This window comes from Siniperca chuatsi, linkage group LG10 (assembly GCF_020085105.1).
Source record: "Siniperca chuatsi isolate FFG_IHB_CAS linkage group LG10, ASM2008510v1, whole genome shotgun sequence".
Lineage (NCBI taxonomy): Eukaryota > Metazoa > Chordata > Actinopteri > Centrarchiformes > Sinipercidae > Siniperca > Siniperca chuatsi.
The window spans coordinates 23,191,455-23,213,948 of NC_058051.1; the positions used below are offsets into that span (position 1 = coordinate 23,191,455).

The 22,494-nt window shown below is 39.4% G+C and overlaps 2 protein-coding genes across 3 annotated transcripts in view; one reads left to right on the forward strand and one right to left on the reverse strand.

The window, feature by feature from the left end:
• The window catches only part of uhrf1bp1 (UHRF1 binding protein 1), a 22,380-nt gene extending 9,455 nt beyond the window's left edge, over positions 1–12,925 (reverse strand). Inside the window, exons 1-14 of the mRNA XM_044211499.1 lie at positions 12,639–12,925; positions 9,576–9,738; positions 7,818–7,856; positions 7,472–7,563; positions 7,163–7,352; positions 6,609–6,749; positions 6,305–6,475; positions 5,080–5,260; positions 4,806–4,892; positions 3,909–4,076; positions 3,423–3,568; positions 1,929–2,070; positions 1,319–1,512; positions 1–1,170 (exon numbers count right to left, since the gene is read on the reverse strand). The exon at positions 1–1,170 is cut by the window's left edge and continues 44 nt beyond it. Coding sequence (XP_044067434.1) covers positions 1–1,170; positions 1,319–1,512; positions 1,929–2,070; positions 3,423–3,568; positions 3,909–4,076; positions 4,806–4,892; positions 5,080–5,260; positions 6,305–6,475; positions 6,609–6,749; positions 7,163–7,352; positions 7,472–7,563; positions 7,818–7,856; positions 9,576–9,738; positions 12,639–12,682 — 2,928 coding nt within the window. The 5' untranslated portion in view covers positions 12,683–12,925. The remainder of the gene's footprint in view (positions 1,171–1,318; positions 1,513–1,928; positions 2,071–3,422; positions 3,569–3,908; positions 4,077–4,805; positions 4,893–5,079; positions 5,261–6,304; positions 6,476–6,608; positions 6,750–7,162; positions 7,353–7,471; positions 7,564–7,817; positions 7,857–9,575; positions 9,739–12,638) is intronic.
• Positions 12,926–14,022: 1,097 nt separating this feature from the next.
• On the forward strand, positions 14,023–21,685 carry LOC122883174 (protein ILRUN-like). Of its 2 annotated transcripts, none has more exons than XM_044211504.1 (5): positions 14,023–14,186; positions 15,890–16,044; positions 16,169–16,366; positions 17,704–18,029; positions 19,487–21,685. In XM_044211504.1, exons 1-5 carry the CDS (start codon positions 14,053–14,055, stop codon positions 19,520–19,522), a joined length of 849 nt encoding a protein of 282 aa, XP_044067439.1. In that variant the 5' UTR covers positions 14,023–14,052; the 3' UTR covers positions 19,523–21,685. The 2 variants fall into 2 exon arrangements, with proteins under 2 accessions (XP_044067439.1, XP_044067438.1); XM_044211503.1 differs by having other exon boundaries at positions 14,025–14,286.
• Positions 21,686–22,494: the final 809 nt, after the last annotated feature.

The window sequence follows — 22,494 nt, forward strand, 5'->3', positions numbered from 1 at the left end:
CAACATGCTAAAGGCATCTTTTGTTATTGAAAACGCCCCTTTGGTCAGATCCAGCGAGGCACTAATGGCATCTTTGGTCACATCCTTGGTGACGTTAATGGCGCTTGACAGCTCTCCCTCCAGGCTAAAGGTGGACAGTTCGCGGGAGAGGACAGGGGAGTGTCCAGGTGAGAGTGGAGGTGAGAGAACAGAGGTGTCCTCCTGTGTTGTCAAACCATCCCCCTCCTCCACAGCCTCACATGCCTCCTCCACCAACGCATCTTGTTCATCCTGATCAAAAGCAGTGACAGCTGTATTGACGGAGGAGATGCCATTTTCTAACCCACTGTCCTCTAGGACCACATCTGCAGATTGATGAGTGGGGGAGATGTCAGAGTCTGATATACTGGGGCTGTCAGTCTCTGGGGTGTGGGGGACCTCTTCCTCAGGCTCTGAGCAGACTGGTGGCAACAGGAGACCCAATTCTGCAGAGTCCACCAGGAGGGCAAAACAAACTGTAGCAGGTTTTGTCTTCTGGCCGTGAGCCTGCTTAACATCTCGTAGATCCCGGCCCAACTCTGCCCCCAACCGAGCCATGGCATCCTTCATCCTCAGCAGGGCAACATACTGGTAGTGGTTGAGCCACATCTTCACTGGAGTGATGGTGTGGGCCAAGAAGTGGATAGAGGCAAGCGAAGCCTCTTCCTGTTCTGAAGACGGCTGGTGGGCTCTGCCGAGACTGGAGGAGGAAGACGATGAACCATTTTTAAAGGTAGAGGGCAGACACATCCACACAGACACGGCAAAGGGCTCAACAAAAGGTTGGGTTCTGCCTTTGGGGAATCGCCGAGCTCCATCAAAACCTAGGGTCACACGGGACAAACTGAGAGACCAGACATCCTGGGATCGTAGTTGCTTTCTGTCCAGAGGTTGGGGTTCTGTCTCTTGAGAGTGCTTGAGGAAGGTGGACGGGATGGGGTGGAAGGCACTCTGGTCTCTTGGGAAGGAGCAGGGAGGTGTGGGCTGGAAGAAAGGGCAGCTGGCAAACTTGTCATAGGTGCTATTGAGATCAGCTCTGGAGCCATGAGGACAGTGGCGGGTGTTGCTGAGAACCATCTGGGGTACAGTAACAGAGAGGGACTGTGGACGTTCCGGATGGTCCAATATGGAAGAATCCAAGGGGATTATCAGCTATAGAAAGGAACAAAAAAACATTAAAATAAACCAGCAACTTACAAACATTTATAGAAAATAAATTGATAAGACAAAAACAGGCTACACAAATACTTCAAATCTAAAAAAGGAAACCTCTAATATGTAAAAACAGTTGTGTATTGACCTTAAGCTGAGCTGCATCCATGCGAATGTCTAAATGCTCTTCAGCCTTGCTGCTGTCTTGCAAATGGTAGAAAGCTTTGACTTGGTCCAGGGTGTGCAGCAGACCCCTGGAGAACAGATTGATCCAGAGCACACTGGCTGGGTCTACACAGAGCTGGAGGCTATTCAGCTGGACATACAGGTTTGAGGTGGGCACTGGAAGAAGGAAAAAAGGCAAGAGATGCTGATACAGGATATTCACCTCATAATTTGTAACAATGGCATTAAGTACACAACCAATCTGAATATTAACATGCAATTAAGAAATACAGTCCAGTTTTTAAGTAAATGCTGATAACACATATACAAAAGCAATTTAAAAAATATTATGTGTGAGGTTGCTAGTAAAGTTATGTTTCTGTCATGTAAAAATGTAACAAGGTAGAAGCACACAAACAGGTCTGTATTACTATACTTAAGATAAAAGGGGGGTTGTGCTGTGATGAAAAATACTTCTAAAGAAATTCTAGAGCACGATATGTGAGTAAAGCAGACATTGCTCATAGAAATCTAAACTTGAACTCTAAACAAAAAGATAACAAAAAATATGATTAAACACAGCTGCATGATACCTGATAAACTGGAGTTGTCAGGAAAGTAGTATTCAGTAAACTGCAGATGAACTGCTGGTATGTTGTCTGGCAAACGTAGAGCTTTACGGTTGCAGGATAATAAAGACTGGGTCTTCTTGTTTTGACGGCCTCTTGTAGACACCTGAATGTTGAGGTGCAGAGGTTAGAACAGTGGTGGAAATGTCACTAAATATGGGATTTGATTTTTCGCTTATCTGCTTCATTCAAGACACAATAACAAACAAAGAAAAGGAACTCAGTTACAGTTACTTTAGTTAAAAGTCATAAATTGAAGGTGGAGACCCAGACATGTACAGAACGTCCCCTGTGGGTCTCTTGTTCTATCAAATGGGGAACAACAAGTGTCTTACATTTAAAATAACCCTGGAAATGTAACGTTCTTTCATGATGAAAAGTGTGAAATATCCAAAGTGAAAATGCAGAAGCAGCCTGAGAGTGTAATTTGAAGTGGCAGGGGGTTTCTCAGCCTCAGATAAAAAGGCACTGGAGCAGCAAGTGAAGTGACATATATGGGATTATTCTATTCTTACTGAGGTATTTTCTTGACACTTTCATTACACAATTATTACACAAGTATATATCTTCAATTGTTACAGTTCCCCAGAAGGACAATTTGATGGCAAACATGTCTACATCACCATATCAATACAATAGAAAGAGACTTTTGTTCTCTCTGTAACGCCTGTTAGGCAGATGCCTGCAGAGCTGCTGATCTAACATGCCTTTTTCTGGCTTGAGCTAACAGCAAATGATGAGCACACAGCAGTACATGGCACTTGGGTCAGCTAGTTGGCTAACTGTGAAGCTCTAGTTTTGGAGAAGAACCAATAATATACACGTTTTTTTCCTTTAAAATAATCATTGGTGTCTTTAAGAAAAGTCACCTCACTCAGGGTCCATCTTGATAACGCCTGTGGTCAGTAATTAGACATGTTTAAAGTGCTTTGTTGTTATCTTTTTATTAACTAATCATCCTATCCATGTTTTGCACATTAACTATCCAAGGCCTATACTTCTCATTGCCATGGTAACAACTGTTAAGTTATGTCATGTCACGAATGCAATTCACAGTAGGGAGCTGGTGGTAACGTCTGAGAATATAATTTTATGTGTAATTTCGTTAAGAGACGATGATAAGGGAGTTGTTGATATTGTCCCTGTTGTATGATCCACTGTAGATCAACAGTTATGTGGCTGGAGGTTGATTGGTTCCATTTAAGATTTTAATATTATAAACTCCCCTGTTTACTCAATATTAATACCACCTGTGATTAACTACAGTTATTATAAATAAGTCCAAAACCTTTGATGCCTTGTCACTGCTAAAATGTTCTAAATGCAAGGAGACTTCTAGTTTGGTCAGAGGTACTGCCTGACTGCTTCCACTGAGGAACAGAAGTCCCTCGGTCCATTTATTGAAGTAAGGCTTCTGTTAAATCAGGTAAATCAAATGAGTCGATGATTAAAGCTTGCCTGGTGAATATCCACGTCATCCATCCTGATCACCACACAGCTGGATCGCAGCCTCTTCAGTGACGACCCTGAGAGAGCTTTGACAGAGTTCCTGTTGGATGTCTGCTCTGTGTCAGAGGGGCTCGACTTGGCACTAGAGTGTCCATCTAAAGTATGTACATGGGAGAGAAAACACTTTGTGACAAGCAGAAATGACTCACTTAGTGTGCTTCCTCGTTAGATCACAACACAGAGATTACAGATTACTTACAGATTATGATTTGTGTCTTTCTTATCATAAAAATGTTACTGAGCCATATGTTGATTGGTATGGGGGATGGGGTCATAGTTTCATTGTTGCTACTGTATAGTATTTTGTTTTGTGATGAAGTTGCTTTGATGACATCTGAGCATGTATATGTATAATTGTATCTGTGTTTAGCACAAAAGACATGGATTTCCTACAGTATAACAAGACAAACTTTTACATTAGTTCTGTGCTTATACCTTGAACTGTCTTCGCAGAGTCCTTGGTTGGCTGGGGCACCTCAGCATGTGGCCCAGGGAACCCAGAAGCCTCTGCTCTCCTCTGGTACTCCTGCAGCAGTTTCCCAGCCCACTGGGCCTGAGCTTCCATGGCTCCACTGTGGCGTTCCCAGTGTCGACATCCATCAGCTGTATTAGAGCAGCAGCAAAATGGAAGGTTACGATTCAGCAATCATTCTAGGCTTAAAACTAATTTCTTCTGTAGAAAACCTGACGCAAACCCTAAGACCTTGTACATATAAGACACATAGTACAATATGACCTGTATATAGATAGTTTGTTGTCCAGCTCTTGTCTGTAACAGCTATATTTTTAAGTTTGCTCATATTTGTTTAGCTTGATGTCTTTGTTTAGCTGTGTGTCTGTATCTGTATTGTCCTATAAATTTGTCCTCTGCACTGTGTAAGTTTATTGAGAACTGGAGTCAAATGCCTTGCATGTGTCAACAAACTTGGCCAATTTTCAAAGCTGGTATTCACGCATGTGTACACACTATGTGTGGTTATATATACACTGTAAATAAAAGGTGTGCTGTGTTGATATTTACATCTTTCTTCAGTCAATATTGACTTCAAAGACTGTCATTCTTAATCAAACAGAATAGCACTTTCTAACTTTGTTTAATTGACCATAATCAGCTCAGGAGGTGACTCTGCTGTTGTACATTCTACACTTCAGGAATTCCACTAAGAATAATGGCACTGGGCACTCTCTCCCAAGCCATTAGTCTGCTTGACTAGTAATCCTCCTAACAGCTAGTCCTGAATGAATGCTGTGGTTAAAGTGGAAGCACCACAGAGCCTCGGGATAAACTGCAGTAAAGTGATAGTCAGAGAAAGGACCAGTCATGGCACTCACCAGGTCTGTGGACGGGATAGTAGTCAAAACCCAGCTTCCTGAATGTCAGCTGCATGGCACCTTGCAAGCCCAGTGGGGGAGGCTCATCTATGCAATATCACATGATAGCTGTTAAAAACGAGCTTGAAGCAATTCATTGTATTTTAGGGATTCCTTTGACCACATAATCTTGACTTTATGCTGAAGCAAAACAGCATAAATATACTTGAGTTACAAGACAATAAAGACGACATGTTGATCATTTTTGGCACACGGTGAGTTATTTCCAACTAACCTTCATCCATTGAAGAACTGTCGTTGCATATGTGTAAGTCCAAGCGGGATATGAAGGTGTGGTAGGAAGACTCCTTGACATCGTAGAGATCAAAGTATTGACTCACGTTGTTGGGGGTGCCAGTAGGAGCGGGTGGGGGCTCTGTCCAAAGGCTGTGGAGACCAGGCGATGGAGGGGCAGTCTAAATCACAGAAGAGGTAAAAAAAAAAAATCTAAATAGGGAAACAAATTGACCTACAATGTATAGAAAACATATCCAGAAATAGTCTTGTGCCAACTAGTTTTGAGTCTTTGTGTTGTCTTTGTCATGAGAGGATACTGAATGAATGTAACTGCAAACTAATCTGGAGTCTGTATTAACCTGTGAATACATTGAGCATGTTTTATTTATTATTTACTTACATAACTTTATTTATATTACATGTAGAGACAAGTTGGGAAAACCAGTTGAAACTGCTGTTGTGGGGCTTCCATATAGTATTTTATTTATGTTTGTAGACCATCCATTTGTTTTTGAAAAATCTTTTAAAACTTTGTTTTAAATTATTCATATTTTCAGTGATTTACAATGGTATACAAAGACTTTCAATGAAAAAGGCACAAAACTGAGTTGGGATGAAATCACTTTACATGTAAATAGACTGTATTATAGTTTTATTTCTTATATTTCTCTGCTGTATTTTTGTGATTATCACTAAATGTTTGTACATTTTCATAGGCACCTGTGTCATTTTTCATGCATTTTGGATTCCTGGCAGCTTTATACTTAAATTGATAAAATGATAAACCAGATTTATAGCTGAGTTTGGGCTGAAAAAATTAAACCATGCTAAACAAAGACAAAAATGTATGCATAAAAAGTAAGCAAAAATGAACCTGGACTCCAGAGGGTTGAAGGTATAAACAGATAAATAAAGCCTAGCGGGAGCCATCGTTAATAGCATTAGTAATACTTGCTTTTCTTGCTATATGACAAGACAAAAGGTCTTCTATGAAAAAGGCCTGTTGTATTTGCATTATCTAATATCAAATCAATTAAAATGAAAGAGTTTCCCCTCGGGGATCAATAAAGTATTTCTGATTCTGATTCTAAAACTGATGCAGAAACAACAATTCTTGAGACATGACTTCAGATGAATTAGGTTAATATTTTTTAAGGTTGACAATGCCCTAAATTTCTTCTGATTTTTTCCCAAAACATTTATGAGCAGGAAGGAGGCAGGACCTGTAGGGATTCAGCAGTCCTGCTCTTCCTCTGCTGGGCAGACTTCTCCATGGCCTCGCTGAGAGATTTGGCGTAATGGATGATGGCTTTGAGCTGAGAGTCCGTCAGCACCCACAACAGGTCATCCAGAATGAAAAGCAGCTTGGATGCCAGCACATTACAGTCCTTTATCTAGAACAGAACAATGAAGAATTAAACCTGACTTGTGACAAATAATGTTTTGCAATTCAGATGAGGTCAAGATTGTGATTTTTAACCAATTCCATGACAGAACAGTGAATGAATGGCAGAAACACATTCCTACTCTGCGTTTTAGAGCGATACGAATGCGTCCTTGGTTGGTGATGAGGCGTAACGGGGTGCTACCAAGGTCCTGGTCATCACTCTCAATGGCATCTGCCTCGATTCGTAAACTCTGCCAGTTAATTTCTTTGAATGTCAGCACCTGATTGAAACAATGAACACATCAAATCATCCATCTATCATAAAAAAAAATAAAACCACTATGAAACAAAAACACACCATGTTCCGACACTTGTATGGAATGATTGGTATCAGTGTGGCAGGGCCAATGTTTTTTTGTTTTTTTTTAACCATACATAGAAGGAAAAGGCAACAGACACATTTCCTTTTAAGTGGATTACAAGACCTCATTCTAAAAGGTTGTTCATCTCAATATAGTCCATGCAGCTAATAAAAACCAAAACACTTGGCTTGATTAAATTATTTACTGCAGGCCTAATGAGCACACACTATTTGTGGTATAACATTGTATTCAGTTCGGCATTACATACAACTTCCAGACAGAGCAGTGTTAAAGCTGGGTGAGGAGGTGGATAAAAGTGTGCTGCACTGTACCTCTCCTCTCTTTGGGTCGGTGACGCGGGTGTAGCGGAGGTCACTGCGCTGCCATTTGGGGTTGAGGCTGTTGCCTTGTAGCTGCCAGAGCTCGAAGGAGGCGTGGAAGGCACGAGCCTGTACCTTAATGGTAATGGAGTTGATCCTAACAGACATGCCCTCCACCACTTTCTCTGCAAAGCCGTACTCGCTGTAAATACACAATGTCAACATGAGCGAAGGCAATGTTCACCGTGTACATGACATGGGATGTAGTAGAGTATTCAACATCAGATATGTCGGCTTAACTGAAGATTCATGCAGACTTACCTCTGGCCTGCTGTAATAGCTATAGGAGAGGGGCCATTAGGTGGACGTGGCTCCTCACATGTCCTCATTTCTACCTCTACCTTATCCAAGAACTGCACAAAAGAGGAAATAGTAATACTCCGCATACAATTGACCAAGGATAAATAAATAAGTAACCTAACATTTACTAATGATAACAGAGCAGAGAGCAAAACCTATGGAGCAGTATAACAAAACATTAAAATAACTATTTGGGGCACTGCTAAAGTCATGTCAAAGTTAGGTTAATTTTGGATTAAAACATGAAGGGAAAAGCTTAGCGTTGCAGAAATGTGCAAGGACTCAGGAGAAGGACAGAAATTCTTACCAGGCAGATGGGGCTTGTTTTCAACTTTGTCCATTGTATCTAAAGAGACAGGACAGCAAGGTCCACAGAGTCAGTCACAAACACTTGCCACAGCATTCTGCACTGTTTATCATTCACTGGGCACAAGGGCACAGTGAACATCAAGCTTCTACAACGTGACGCAAGTGCTACAACAATAACTGCCAAGCTGTAATACTTGGAGTCATACTGCCATTTCTGCTCAACAAATTAAATATGAACATTGGTATTATTACCATGTACTGGAGGAACTAAAACAAGAGGAAATGAGAAATAAAGTATGAATTCATGATTAGACAAAGGAGGATGACGAAAAAAAATGACCCTTATTGTTTAAAAGTGTTAATGATTATAAAAAGACTAAAAGTCACAAACAATTACAATTGCATAAAAGCCAGTCTATAAGCATGGGTTTTCACATGTAACTTAAAAGACAAAAATAGTTTTGCCAGCCTGGTCTCCTCAGTTAAGGGGCACAAAGGCCTTAAATCTTCAGCCTCCACTTAGGAACACGAGTCCTTGTCTTCTCATCTGGGGATCACAGATGATGCACACTGGCTAATATGGACTAATATGGACTAATATGGAAAATGAATGTCTATACAAAATTTCATGGCAATCCATCCAATATTTGTTGAGCTTTGTCAGTCTGGACCCATGTGGTGGAGCGACCGACCGACCGACCCACAGACATTGCCATCCATAGAGCCACGCCGCTAGCATGGCTAAAAACGTATCGACAAGTAGATCACAATGCACTTTCAATGGTGTAGTTCAGTACTGTGGTGAGACTGAAACATCTAAAAACATAACTTTAAAATCAATTAATAAACAGCCACTATCATATATCTGGGTGCCTAACAACAAAAAGGAGTTTGTATAGACTAATATATCAGTTCAAGATATTTTGGCCTTCATAATGGAGCTTTTTAAGAGAGGTTAGCCTGGGGCATTTCTGAAAACAGGGAAAACAAATATGAAACAACAGAACAAGTGACTGCCAGTAAACAGTTGCAAAGGAGACATTTTTACTCAGAGTCAGATACACTTTAAAAGAGAATGCTACATGTAGGTCAGACTGAAGGTAATCAGGTAAAACATCTAGAATATTACTGGTGAAGTTGTAAAAAATATAGTGTCTTGGGTTTGGATATTTCAGTGAGTCAAAAGCATCATACTGCACAGCTGCAAGCATAATACATACATACATAATATTATATGTAATACTGTCCTACAGTGTTGGAAACATGTTTGCTGTCAAGGAGAAATTGAGATTCAAGAGGTTAAAATATTCATGTAATGTGAATGCACTTCAGTCACAACAATATAAATATTATTACTGAATTTTAAATTGTCTTAAACATGTAGTTTTGTTGGGATTATTCGGGAACACAAACCAACCATAATGACAGCTCAATGCACACCAGCCAGTATATCTCAGGATCACTCTAGCCTCTGGCCTCTTGTGTGCCTCTGAATCATGGCTTGCCTGTCTGTCTATTATCAGCAACCAGTGCTGGTCTCAGCAGTGCCTCTAGCAGTGCTTATCTCTGTGGTACTGACACTGCTCATTTCCTCTACGACTCCATGCACTCAAAAGCAAGCTCTTTTGCATTAATAAACTGAAAATCTTTGTTTAGTTTTGTTCAGCTTTGTGTTTCAATACTTTTCTTAGTAAAGGGTGACAGCCTCACCTGTCAGACCAGCTACACAATCAGGTTTGACTAGTCAATAACATACCCTGATGGCGGCTTTGTTGCAGTAGACCCGAGTGACAGCCAGCCAGGTAGGTAGGTCAAGCATGTTCTGCAATACCTCTTCATCGAGCTCAAGGTTGGACAGCTGCCCCTCCCCCTTCAACGTACTTAGATTGATCTTGTCCGGGGACAGATTCTTGGTGAACCTAAGGAAAGGAACCAGATAAAAAGTTAAAATAAAATGTTTTAGGATGAATACTTGCAGCCTAAATCTGGAAGAGGTTCATACAAATTTTAACAGGGAAACACCAGACATCATCAGTATACATCACTGATGATCTGGGAGACAGAAATACACAAAATTCAATTATGCAGCTTGGCCAAGATGTTTTTGAAGTAGTGCAACTGAATGAGTCATCCTGGGAAACTGTAGCAGCCGCCTTACTAGATTCACACGGCTGTATTCGCCATCTAGGTTAACCTCTCAGAGGGTGTTAATGTAGTGAGCTTCAACAACCAGGAATAGGCTACATCCCAACACAGGGTGAATATAGCAGCAATCAGAACAAATCAATTTATTAAGTATTTTAATTTCACATACAACATATGACTGAACACTGTCATGACAAATCCCCATGACATTTCAGACATCAACCAAGAGACAGACTAAATGTAAGCAAGAGAAATACAGAGTGTGGCTCACAGTGTGGTTAATGGCATCAATTTAACTAATGAGATGACATGTGAATGTGGTCCAATTTGTCAAAACATTTAACATTGTTAGGCCTAACACCATGCTGTACCTCATAAGCCTGATAAGCCAGTCAAAGCTTAACTTTGACATCGAGCAACAAAATAATGGCTCAACACTTCTTCTTCCAACAACTTCAGTTGTGGGAAAAACCTGTGCCACTGCTTTCCCAAAGTTAATATATCATATTAACTCCCACACTCCTCAAGGGCTTTTAAAGAGTCAAGCTTGAGGTGTAGAGCTAGTTCAAATATCAAAAAATACAAATCAGCTATGACTCGACTGATCATCATTGTGCATTTTAATAGCTTCCTTTTGGATTGGCAGAATATAAAGAAGTGATTTGGTGGTATTCATTATTAAGACCTACATTACAGCAAAGACTACTTATAATTGTGCTATTATTTATAAAACTAGCAATATAGGCTAATTACTAAGATTAGCATGGTTTAAAGAGAACAGAAATTCCAGAGCTTATCAAATGCAAGAAAAAAGTCATTGTACAAACTTTGCCAAAAGCACAACTGTTTGGTTTTAAAATGAAAGAATACCAAGATTGTTCTTAAACGAACACAAAAGAATCGCCCTTGAAGTGGCCAGTTTAAATCCAACAATTCCTCAGTGGTCAAAGAAGTCCACTGTATGTAAGTCTTTGTTTCAGTTTGTATGTTTACAGCACAACATAACTTATACATAAAGATTCTAGCCATTAACGGGAATGCATTGCAGATATGCCTGGGTTAAAACTGATAATATGATCTTGTCATCATCCTGCCTGTCTTAAAATGACCATACTGTTATATGAATACTGCTACACTGAGTCAGATACTTATAAAAGAAAATATTTTTTTTAAAGCTAAGAATGTTGTAATAAACACAAAATGGTTAAAAGCGATTATTTCTGACAGCAGGATGCAAGATAACTGAAGAGATGCTTGGACTATAAATCTAATTTCCTATCTAGGAACAGGCTATGATCAACAACATCAACATGCATATGTGTCCACTGTGTCTTATCTGGTGCAAATAATTGTTTTAATTATTCAGTGACAGAGACAACAGAGGGAAGGAGAATACAAGTCAGTCAAATAGAAAGCCTCCAATTTAGCACACACCTTTTGTCCAGTCTCATGATCAACTTTTGCCTTTACCCCATCCACCATTTAAACACATTTCAACACTGCTCTCCCATCCAAATTTTTCAACAACTGTCAGCAGTGCCAAACTGACAGCAACAGAAAATACAACACATTCTGACACAATAACAGCTTAAAAAAAGGAGACAAAATAGCAGCAGCTATGTCTCCTGAACATCACATGTAGAAGAAGTGAAACCAGGTGTAGAGGAAGAGGCTACAGCCAGCTCTGGAGAAGGTGTTGAAGGTGACTGGAATACAATATATGTCTATGTATAGCAAGTTGCGAGATGGGATGAATGTTGCTGAAAAAAATACTGACTATTCTGACAGCAAACCTCAGCTGAAAAACATTCATTAATGTGGAGTAGGCCAAACAACTTGATACACACAACTGAATAAGCTCAATCTTCCCTAGATTTGGGAGTTAAAGAGAGAAAAGCCTTTTAGCACCCTGATCAATTTGTGCGCAAGATCATATCTGTTTTCAGGACATAAAGATGGATGAGCTGGAAATATTTCCTCCATATTTCCTCCTCTACCCATTATCTAGAAAATTATTTGTCTTTCTTTCCCCTTGTTTTTAAGCTGTACTGAGCATAAATTCAAAGAGGAATGACCCTTAAGAAATAACTGAGAAACCTCAGTGATAGATAGATAGATAGATAGATAGATAGATAGATAGATAGATAGATAGATATAAGATTTAGATTTAAATGGCTTAAATTATAGAAAAGATGCTGCTTCAGATACAGCTTTTTCACATTTCCATTGTAAAATACTTATGATATTTCAGGCCCTAGACCACTAGGCTAAGTGACATAAAAAGACAAAGTAAGCAGTGGGGTATGGGCAGAGCTCTTTCAAATAGTAATGGTAGGTATTAATATTATTGAATCTAATATATCAGCTTTCCAAAGCAAGTATTAAGGCATATAACAGTATTAAGCATACACATGGAAAAGTAATGTGATTAACGTTATTAGTCTCAGGTTGAACGTGTTTGCTGCGTTCACTGTCCCTATCGAGTGTCCTAACATTATTCTCATGTGGCTGATCCAACATGTAGCGTTAAGCTAGATGGTAACGTGGAAATCAATGTAGCTACATGTAAATGGAAAATTTAGCGAACCAACGTGTGCTGTATTGTAGGCAGTAACGTTAAAAACATCCCCCAGATGGGCTAACCGGCTAACACAAAGCCAAAGATGACACTTACCTTGACAAATGTTTCAGAATTTGCTTTTTAATAATCCCGGCCATTTCTGCTAGCGTTTGTGTCGTACAGTAACAGCAGTTTCCCCCCTAAAATAAACATATACTAGCTTGCAGGAACCTCCACATTGTACACAGCCCTAGCAGTGTGCATCTTTTTAGTCGTTGCTGGCACAGCACAGCCTAGCAGTTACCTCGCTACGCTAAACACCAGTGATGTGTCGGTCGAGAAAGAGTCGGCTCTAGGAGCCGGAACGAAGGGAGCCGGCTCCCGACTGAGAGCCGGTTAGAGCAGAAATATGTTTTGTTTCATAAAATATCAGAAATTAAATTGAAATATACTGTATGTGTCTGTATAGAGTTGTGTAATTATTTATTAACAATACTATTTCATTAGTAGGATGTTATTTTTGTTATACCTATCCTAGTCGTATCCTACCCCTCCTCCCCCACGCACACACACGCACACGCACGCACACGCTACTCCACTAAGAAAACACAGCAGCCCCAACTGCACAGCGACGCCATCTGCTGGATGTTCAAAGGAAAACAGGTGGGCGGCAGTGCGGAGAATCCCACCAATCACGGCAAAATATTTAATTAAAGTAAAAATAAAATGACACTTAAAAGGTTGTGCACTGGTGTGTTACAAACTTGGTTTAATCAGGTAGTCTCATGTAGTCTGAGTGTACTGTAAATTAATATATTCTTTGTACAGTTAATTCTATTTTAATATGCAAGGACAATTTGCTTTTATTACAGCAGACGCTTTGATATGTCATAGTAGAAAAAGCACAGGTGTTACTGTATAACATTAACGACGGTTCTGTTCTATTCAAGCCATGACAGTGTGATTTATTAGCCATCATTTATTTTATTAAATGTCTTCCGTGAGAACAACTACACTGCACCTTACTGTACTAAAGTAGTACATGAAACAAACAGAAATGGCATATTTTCATAACATTTTATACTATGTTTTTCATCGTTTGAGGTCTCCTAATGTTCTCACAACAGTAGTGGATGGAAACGCGCATTAATTAGCTTTTTTGCCGATTTTCTGAAAATGTGGCTACATTTGGATGATGTGGCTATATCTGGCTATACAGAAACCCCCAAACAGGTTCTGGCCATGTGCACTATATAGGACAAATAGAACAAGCAGAACTGCTCATTTTCACGTGTAGAAATTAAATATTTGCACAAGTGATATATTATTTGATGTTACTTTAATTAGTTTAGTCTAACAGTTAATTACATATTATCATTACTGTAATACATAACTATACACCTAGTTTGAACATATTTCAAGTAGAGCTCCATTTTTCTTTTCTCCGCCAGGCCTGTGGCTCATAGGTTGAGGCACAAAACACAATCATGTGACATGCGCACTCGGCCCTTGTTGTTGAGTTCAGTCTATGGTTTGTTATGACAAGTCGAGGCCTCGGACTAAATTAGGAGCGAAGCCCCCGTCTCTGTCCAGGCGAATCCACGATGGAGGGCATGGACCTGGACCTGGACCAGGAGCTCATGCAGAAATTCAGCTGCATGGGTACAACAGACAAAGATATCCTAATATCAGAATTTCAGAGGCTCCTCGGATTTCAGCTAAACCCCGCCGGATGCGCCTTCTTTCTGGACATGACCAACTGGTGAGCGCGGTGACTCGTCTGGCCTGCTGTGTGGGTTATGTTAGATAACGTTAATAGATACTGTGGACTAGCTAGCTGTCTACCTAGCGGTTCTCACTGTAAAAATATATTTCGTTGGGAAAACAGGAAAGGAAATCATAGGAAGAGTTATCCTTCGTTGTTATACTGAGTGATAGCGTTTACGTTGGGTATGTAAGCGTGGATACAGACAGCTAACGACGTTGTAGTAACGTAACTAGCGTTAGCTGAGTCACCGTGTCTCCGACTTTTGATTGCCTGCCAGTGACACAGTGGAAGGCAGCTTAGCGTGTGTTGCATACCTGATAAAAAATGCTTATAAAGATAAATACACTGTAGTTGACACACGATATCGAAACGGGCGTGGTATTTGAATGAAAAGACATTAAAGTATTTTTTTATTATGAATGTATTTCGTTAAGGCTGGGCAGGAGTTGTAGGCTAGTCACTACTTTTATACTAAGCTAGGTACTACCAGGTAGCTAAATTAGTTACTCAGTTGAACTTACAAATAAAAGTTTATAACTACTTTCTCTCACAGTCTGTTAACTGCTTATTCTATTTAGCTATGTTAGGACCGTGTTAGACACCCGTCACTTTTACGTTATCGACAGCCAAGATGATCAAACGTTAACGTTATGTCTGTCTCTGCTTGACCACAAACACAGTGAAGATCACTACAGTTTATTACGTAACGTCAGCCGTCCGACATAACGCTTGCCGAGTCTGGCTCAAAGCTCACACGGTAGTTGTGCAAGCCTGGTGAATATTTACCTCACTGTGCCTGGACAAAATGTATTAATATGTATTATTCGCATACTGAGAATACTTAACAAAGTTGCATTGCATTTCGGGACTTTATGACTTCCGGTTACAGCATTTAAAAATTGAAACAGTAAGCAGTGAAAACGAAAATGAATGTGTTAGGGACAGAAAGGTCATTATGTAAATTTTGCCATGAATAAGTCTTTCTGCGCATATGCAGTATTAAGCCAATGCAGGTCTATGGAAGGAACAGAGACTGCGTCCATGGGCAGTGCAAGCTGTAGTAGTATCACGTGATGCCGTGTAATAGCTGCTCTGCAACGAGCTTTCTAAAAATAAAAACTGCTGGTTTATAGATGACCAACATGTCACGGGAAGTACCCATTCGCAATCTCTCTGGGTCTGCAAACAGCTCTGTTGTTTGCCACAATATATGCATTTGAACCAGTCACTAAAATTTCACAAATTTATGTCTCTTGTAGGATAAATTAAATTTTTTTAGGGACCCAGATTTACTCCTAGGCCTTTAGTAGTAGGTTTCTTCCTAGATATGATGTTATTTAATGATGACAAAATAACAGTTATTTTGTCTTGATGAAAATGTTGAAATAAACCTCAGTACATATAAGTGGAACAGAGGCCAGCTAGGAAAGGGGACAGGAGCCCCGAATTTGGCCTTAGTTCATTAAACATTCAAGGTTCATATCTGTGCAAACTGCTGTTGAATCATGGGGTTTCCCCTACGCAAATCACATGTAATACTCCAATTTATCTGTTTATTTGTACTGATCACCTGGATGTCTGCCTTCTATTGTCCCAGGAATTTACAAGCAGCCATCGGAGCCTACTATGACTTTGAGAGTCCCAACATCAGTGCACCATGCATGTCCTTTGTGAGGGATGTGACGATTGGTGAGGGCGAATCAGTTCCACCGGACACACCTTTCACAAAGACCTGGAGGATACAGAACACAGGTAAGTCTGCTGGAATAATAATAATATGATAGAACACAGAGCTGATACCAGACCTCGTAAATGAAAAAATAATTACGCTTACATGTCATGCTGAGTTCAGCATAGTTGTCTGTGTGTCTTCCAGGTGCAGAGTCATGGCCTCCCGGGGTTTGTCTGAAGTATGTTGGAGGAGATCAGTTTGGTCATGTTAACATGGTGATGGTGCGGTCTCTAGACCCTCAGGAAATGGCGGATGTTAGTGTGCAGATGCAGAGTCCTGTGTCTCCTGGCATGTACCAGGGCCAGTGGAGAATGTGCACAGCTACTGGACTTTACTATGGAGGTGAGGACAGCAAATTTCACACTGCAAGCAAATGTGAACAGTTGCTTTTCAATACATATGCTCAAGAACAGACTGAAACGATTAGTCAATGAATCAATTAGTCAATCGACAGAAAAATTATTAGCAACTATTTTGATTAATTGTTTCAGTCATTTTTCCTGCAAAAATTCCAAACATTCATTGGTTCCAGCTTCTCATATATGAGAATTTGCTGCTGTTGTCTGTTTTAAATATTTTTAAATTGAACATCTTTGGGTTCTGGACTTTTGGGCACACAAATCAAGCAATTTGAAGACGTCCCAAAGTTTATAGAGTAAAAGAATAATCAGCGGTTTAATAATCATTAGTTGCAGCCTTAGAACTGAGCATCAGACTTTAATGCTTTTACATATTTCCGAAGTTTCAGCAGTTGCAAACATCATGTTTGCAAATGTTTCTATTTAGAGATGTCTTTTTTTTATTATCAAAACATTTCTGCTTAGTTAAAGAACAAGAGAGCTCATGTTGTTGTGTATGCATGGTATGTATAAACACCAGAATGCCACTTGTTTGTTATTTATTATTAACATTAGCCAGGCAGACTGGCCCCATCAACATCAACAAGTTGTCATCCCAACTAATTATTGTAGCCATCTTTTTATATGCTCTGATTGTAATGATTCTCTCTGCCCTGAATGTATTCCTCTTTTCAAATAGATGATTATTTGTTTTGAACTGAGCTGCTGTCATGCAAATATACAGCCATGTATTGTAGTTAGCATATGCAGGCAACAGCCTTTACTGAAGATAAAGTACTAGACAATTTTGTATGCGTTTTCACCAGTAATTATTAAAAGATTGGATCGCCATTCTATTAGCACACACAAATTAAATTAAGAGTCATTCATTTAATTGATTTATGTCCTCCTGCGAGTTCAATGTGTATGATGGATCCCAACAGGAAGTCCCTCAAGACTTGCCTACTTTCAAATTAAGCAGCAGAGGGATACTCAATTAAAAATTATACTTGGCCTGAATATTTCATTTAGGTGTTCATAGCGATAATTCCTCACTCAAGACCATCAGTCTCCTAGTGGCTTTAAGTGAGAAAAGAATTGCAGACCTGGAGCACGTTAAATCTTTGAGGATACCGTGGTGTGTGGTCCAGCTTAATTTTACATGATCTAAATGGTGTTTCAGAGACAAATTTTCAGCCTGCTGGTTAATATATTCTTTTGGTAGGTTGTTAATGCAAAGCAGTTTTAGTTTTAACCTTATACATTTAGGTATAAGTTGGAGTGCAGGACAGTTTTAGTGGCTTTTGTATATTATAGTACGCTGTTTGTTTCTTTTTACAGATGTAATTTGGGTGATCCTGAGTGTGGAGGTTGGAGGCCTCCTTGGCGTCACACAGCAGCTTTCCTCTTTCCAAGCCGAGTTCAACACCCAGCCTCACCGCAGCCTGGAAGGAGACTACAACCCCTTCGCCTCGCCAGAGAAGAGCAAGTGCCCCAACAGCAACAACAACAGCCTCCACGATGCCAGCGGTCATAGGGTGACAGAGGAACATTGGCAGGGAAGCCCCAACGAGCTGCAGCAAGATCAGAATGGACTTTCACACAACTCTGTGGATATAGTAGCAAACAGTCTACAAAGCAATCTATCAGTAGTCTCTTATAACCAGGTAAGACATATCAAAGGGCAAGGAGATTCTCCACAGTTATGATGCATGGTTGGGGTCATTTTCTTCTCATATTTCAAAATGACAGAACAACTTCAAAACCTGAAACCATCTATAATTAAGAAAACGTGTTACATCTAATCTAATCTTGTGTGAGTAGAAAGTAACCCCAAACCATAGATGAATATATATCTATCTAGTCTAATCTATGTATCGATCGAGCTGAGCTGATACGTTTTACAAAATGACGCGTTATTTCAAAATAACTTTCCACAGAAAACATTTCTCAGGGTTGCAGTATTAGTGCGGCTGAGATACATTAATTGGGTTGCTCATAACCCTTCTTTACTCTATTGAATTGAAGCTGCAGAGAAGTTCATTCCTCCCATCTACTATTTTAAACTGATCCTTCAACAAACAAGACTAGTAGTCTACAGCCACACTAGAGGTTCTGTGAGGCTGTACTAAGCCACAGGGGTGATTTGAGTTAAATGGTAAAATGCTGATGTTTAGCAGGTAACATTTACCAGGTTTCCCATCTCATCTCCCATCCCTTTGAGTATGCTACCATTTGCTAAGTAGCACTAAACACAAAATACAGCCCAGGTTGATGGGAATGTCATTAATTTTGCAGGCATTTGGTCATAAACCGAAGTATTAGGTAAATTAAACTTTTGACCTGATGATGGCATTAGATGAAAGGTCAAAGGATCACTAAAGTCATCGGATTTCACCTTGTAGCAAATGTCATCCTGGTGTTGGCACTAGAGGAAAACTTAGGGATTCACCACAGCAGACAGCAGACTGACATGGTGGAACAGCAGACTGACATTGCCACCCATAGAGCCACACTGCGTGGCTAAAAAACACCTAAAATGAACAAATATAGTTGAGACTAGCTTAAAATGAGCAGCAATTTAGCATTCTGAACTAATTACACACTTGCATAAATGTATGTTGGGTGCCTGCAGCTGCTAGGCAGTAAATGTCTAACAGCTGCTGGGCATGTGATGGCTTTTACTATGAAACAGGTGGCAATGTACATAGAAGTGTTTGAGTTAGCCAGCAATGCAAAGTCATTGCTCAATACAAGATGGACTAAATCTATATGTGTATATTTTCCAACAGGTTTTTTGTAATCTGGTGTTAAAGCAGACATTTCATTATACAGACAACTAGTCCTACAACTAACAGTTCTTTTCATTATCAATTAATCTGCAGGTTATTTTCTTAAATTACCTAAATCCCTAGGTGACATCTTCAAATTGCTTGTTTTGTCCGACCAGCAGTCTAAAACCCAAAGATAATTAGATTTACTATCACATAAGCAAAGAAAAGCAGCAAATCCTCACATCGGAGAAGTCGGAACAAGCAAATGTTTGTTATTTTTGCTTGAAAATGACTTTACATATCTTGCAGCCCATCTATCTATTTTATTTTATAATTTCCCTTCTTTACAGGGTATACAGGAGCCCTATCCTTTTGGGCACTCTTAAATCATGGGACTTGTCACAATGAAGCAGCACTAAACTGTACCTCTGGAGTCTGTCACACCAATAAAAGAAAGAAGAGGCTTTATCAGTAGCTGGTGGAGAGTGTGGAGATTCAAAAACACTTTATGCAAAGTCCAGCTACACTGAGAAACCAGAGGCCAGCGCTCCTGACGTGCAGCTCAACCAACATCCCACAATCCACTGTATGCACGTGTGAATGCTAAGTTAAAAATGAGTGCTATGAGTCTTTTGAGTGATAACTTTTCAGATTTTGTTTTTTAGTTGCCAGAGTGCAAATGAAACATGATGACAGGAGTGTGTACTTGTGAAATTGTGTGTATATGTGTGTGCATTGTGCAACCTGAAAGAGAGACTTTGGAGGAAAAGCCATTTATTTTGCCAACTGATTCTCCAGTTTCTGCTCTGACTCTTTGTATATTGACTGGGTTTCTGGACCGATTCCCTGTAACTGAATCGAATAATATGGGCCTCTCTGAAACAAACCATTGGACGTCATTATTTACCTTTTATCTTAATTTTTAATATACACGTTTTAAGAGAAGGGGAACAGCAACATCCCTCAGAAATATATCTGAAGCTCATCTAAAAGCCCAACAGTTTTTCTACATGGCTTGTGCATTATAGGCAATCATTTCTGTGCGATGCAATTTTTCTCCGCTGGAGGGAGCCAGCCATTACTCTTACAAACGGAAGATAAGATCAACACTGAGAAACAGAACTTTTATTTACAGCTCCTATGATTTGTTCAAGTTTACTCTTGATTGTTGTACAGGAACATTTGTTTTCCTAAAGCTAGAATTTAGAGCCAACAATTTCATTATGCCTTCTGTAGTCAAACATGACTTTTTTGAGCTACTTAATCTAAATGGAAGTAACAAAAAACATTTATGAAACTGAATCTGATTTGGCCTGAAAGCTCAAAGAGTCCTGTGAGACAGTGAAGGTTTCTTCCCATACATGAGATAGAGTCATTACTGGCAGTTGGCATATACACATCTATGAAATATTAGAAGAATATTAGCAGAATATTCATTATTGGTAATAATGCAGTATTAGAGATGTCCCCAGTCATTGTCTGAATCTACGATTTAGCTTAGTTTCACATGCTTACATTCATTAAACACAAGATAACATGATTAATGCGCACTATGCCATCAGACATTGAATTCAAGCCATATAAACACTGGTGAAGACATAACATTATGAAAACATGTTGTTTTTTTTTGTCACCCTGCTCTGAATTTTCATTTTGAAGCTGTCTTGGACTTGCTTTTTTCATATTAAGTTGAATGTATTTGATGAATGTAGAAGAGGATAATGTTTTTGGAAACATATTAATTTACCCAAAGATTCGACATTGTGTATTTGCAGTGAGCTGACAGTTTTATTAGTATAATCATCATTCTGAATTTTCCAGTCTCTTGTTAAAATTATGCTCAGGATGTTCCACATTCGAGTCTATTCATTGACGAGCTTCTTAAACACACTGGAAAATGTCATCCTGTTTGCATCATTTCAGATGCAAGCTTAACCACACCAGTAAAATGACAATAAAATGACAGACTTATGTTGTCCTGAAGAATTGTTACTGCATATTTACTTGCACTAACTGGCTGATCTATGCACTGAGTAATGCAACCTCTGTGACAAGGCCTCTGTGTACTTTCCTCCTCCACAAGTACAGTTAAGTCCTGAAGGGTTTATCAACTCTGTGATTTTATCTTTCATCCACAGCCAGCGTGTTAGACCACCTCATCAGGTAAACACCCTTTTCATTAAGGCACTAACTATAAGCTTTGACAGGGTTACTGAGCTTTGACAACATGACAATACCAGCCAATAAATACTACAACATGTCACGTGGATTTCTGGGCTCCTTGCTGTTTCACAAAACGTGCATTTCCGGTGCAAAATGTTAAAGATAAATGTTTCTCCGTGCCGTTAAAGGTATTTGCTGTCAATGTCAATTCATCAAGTGCAAAGTGTGTTTTGTTCTAAGTGTAATATCTCTCTGAAGTTTCCACTGGCCAGATTGCAGAATGAATCAGTTGGCATTAGACTCATACAACAGCACATTTATGAAAGTGAGGAAATGCAAACAGTTTGATGAATGTTTGTATGATTAAATTATCACTGAAAACTAAAGTCGTGGGCTTTGTGTCATTTTCCAGGACTGAAAACCTCAACAGATCTCAAGTCATGATTTAAACACCAACTTTTGTATCTTCACCATGTGTTTTTGTCTTTTTCCCACATAGTCAAGTAGGATTAGATTTCTCTTGTTTTTATACCTTTTATCCACTATTAGTTCCTAGGACACGTGACATCCCATGTAGTCTACTCTCAGACATTAAAAAAGCTTTTTCTTGTTACTTTTAAATCCAGCAAATTGCCATTTGTTTGCATTCATAAGGGATGTAATTGCATTTTAAGTGGAAATGATTTTATGGTCACTGACATGCAGTAGTTTTGCCAAATGTTCTTGTACACTGCTTTGAATCTTTTTATGCATTTACTGTATTAGGAAAATGCATTTAACAGGGGTTTGGTCAGGCTTTTATTAATTTACAGGGGCTTTTTAAGGATAAAGAACATTTAAATTAACATAAAAAGCATATAACAAGACACTGCTGCATAATTGACTGCATTATTTTATAGAACACATTAATGTGCTGTGCTGTGTGTGCACTTGGGGACTGAACTGACATACGCTACCTGCTCTTGCTCATCATTTTTTTCTTCAGACAAGCAAGCCATGTAAAGCACCACAGATAAATACACTCAAACACCGTGTGCTTCTAATTTGAAAATAAGCAGCGGGGCTAACTGTCAAAATCGAGATGAGTGCATTGGTTTCTGGTGTCCGTGAGGACTCAATATATTTAAAATGATGAGAGTGATTAGAACAGTTTTAATTAAGGGTTTATTTGAAGAAAACAGTAACTGTAGTTCAA

Bases quoted from the DNA above. Each gene is read 5' to 3' on its own strand.
- LOC122883174 (XM_044211503.1), top strand. From the start codon at position 14,129: ATGGAGGGCATGGACCTGGACCTGGACCAGGAGCTCATGCAGAAATTC. The intron at 14,287-15,889 runs GTGAGCGCGGTG...CTATTGTCCCAG, and splicing joins TTTCTGGACATGACCAACTG to GAATTTACAAGCAGCCATCG. The intron at 18,030-19,486 runs GTAAGACATATC...CCTTCTTTACAG, and splicing joins CAGTAGTCTCTTATAACCAG to GGTATACAGGAGCCCTATCC.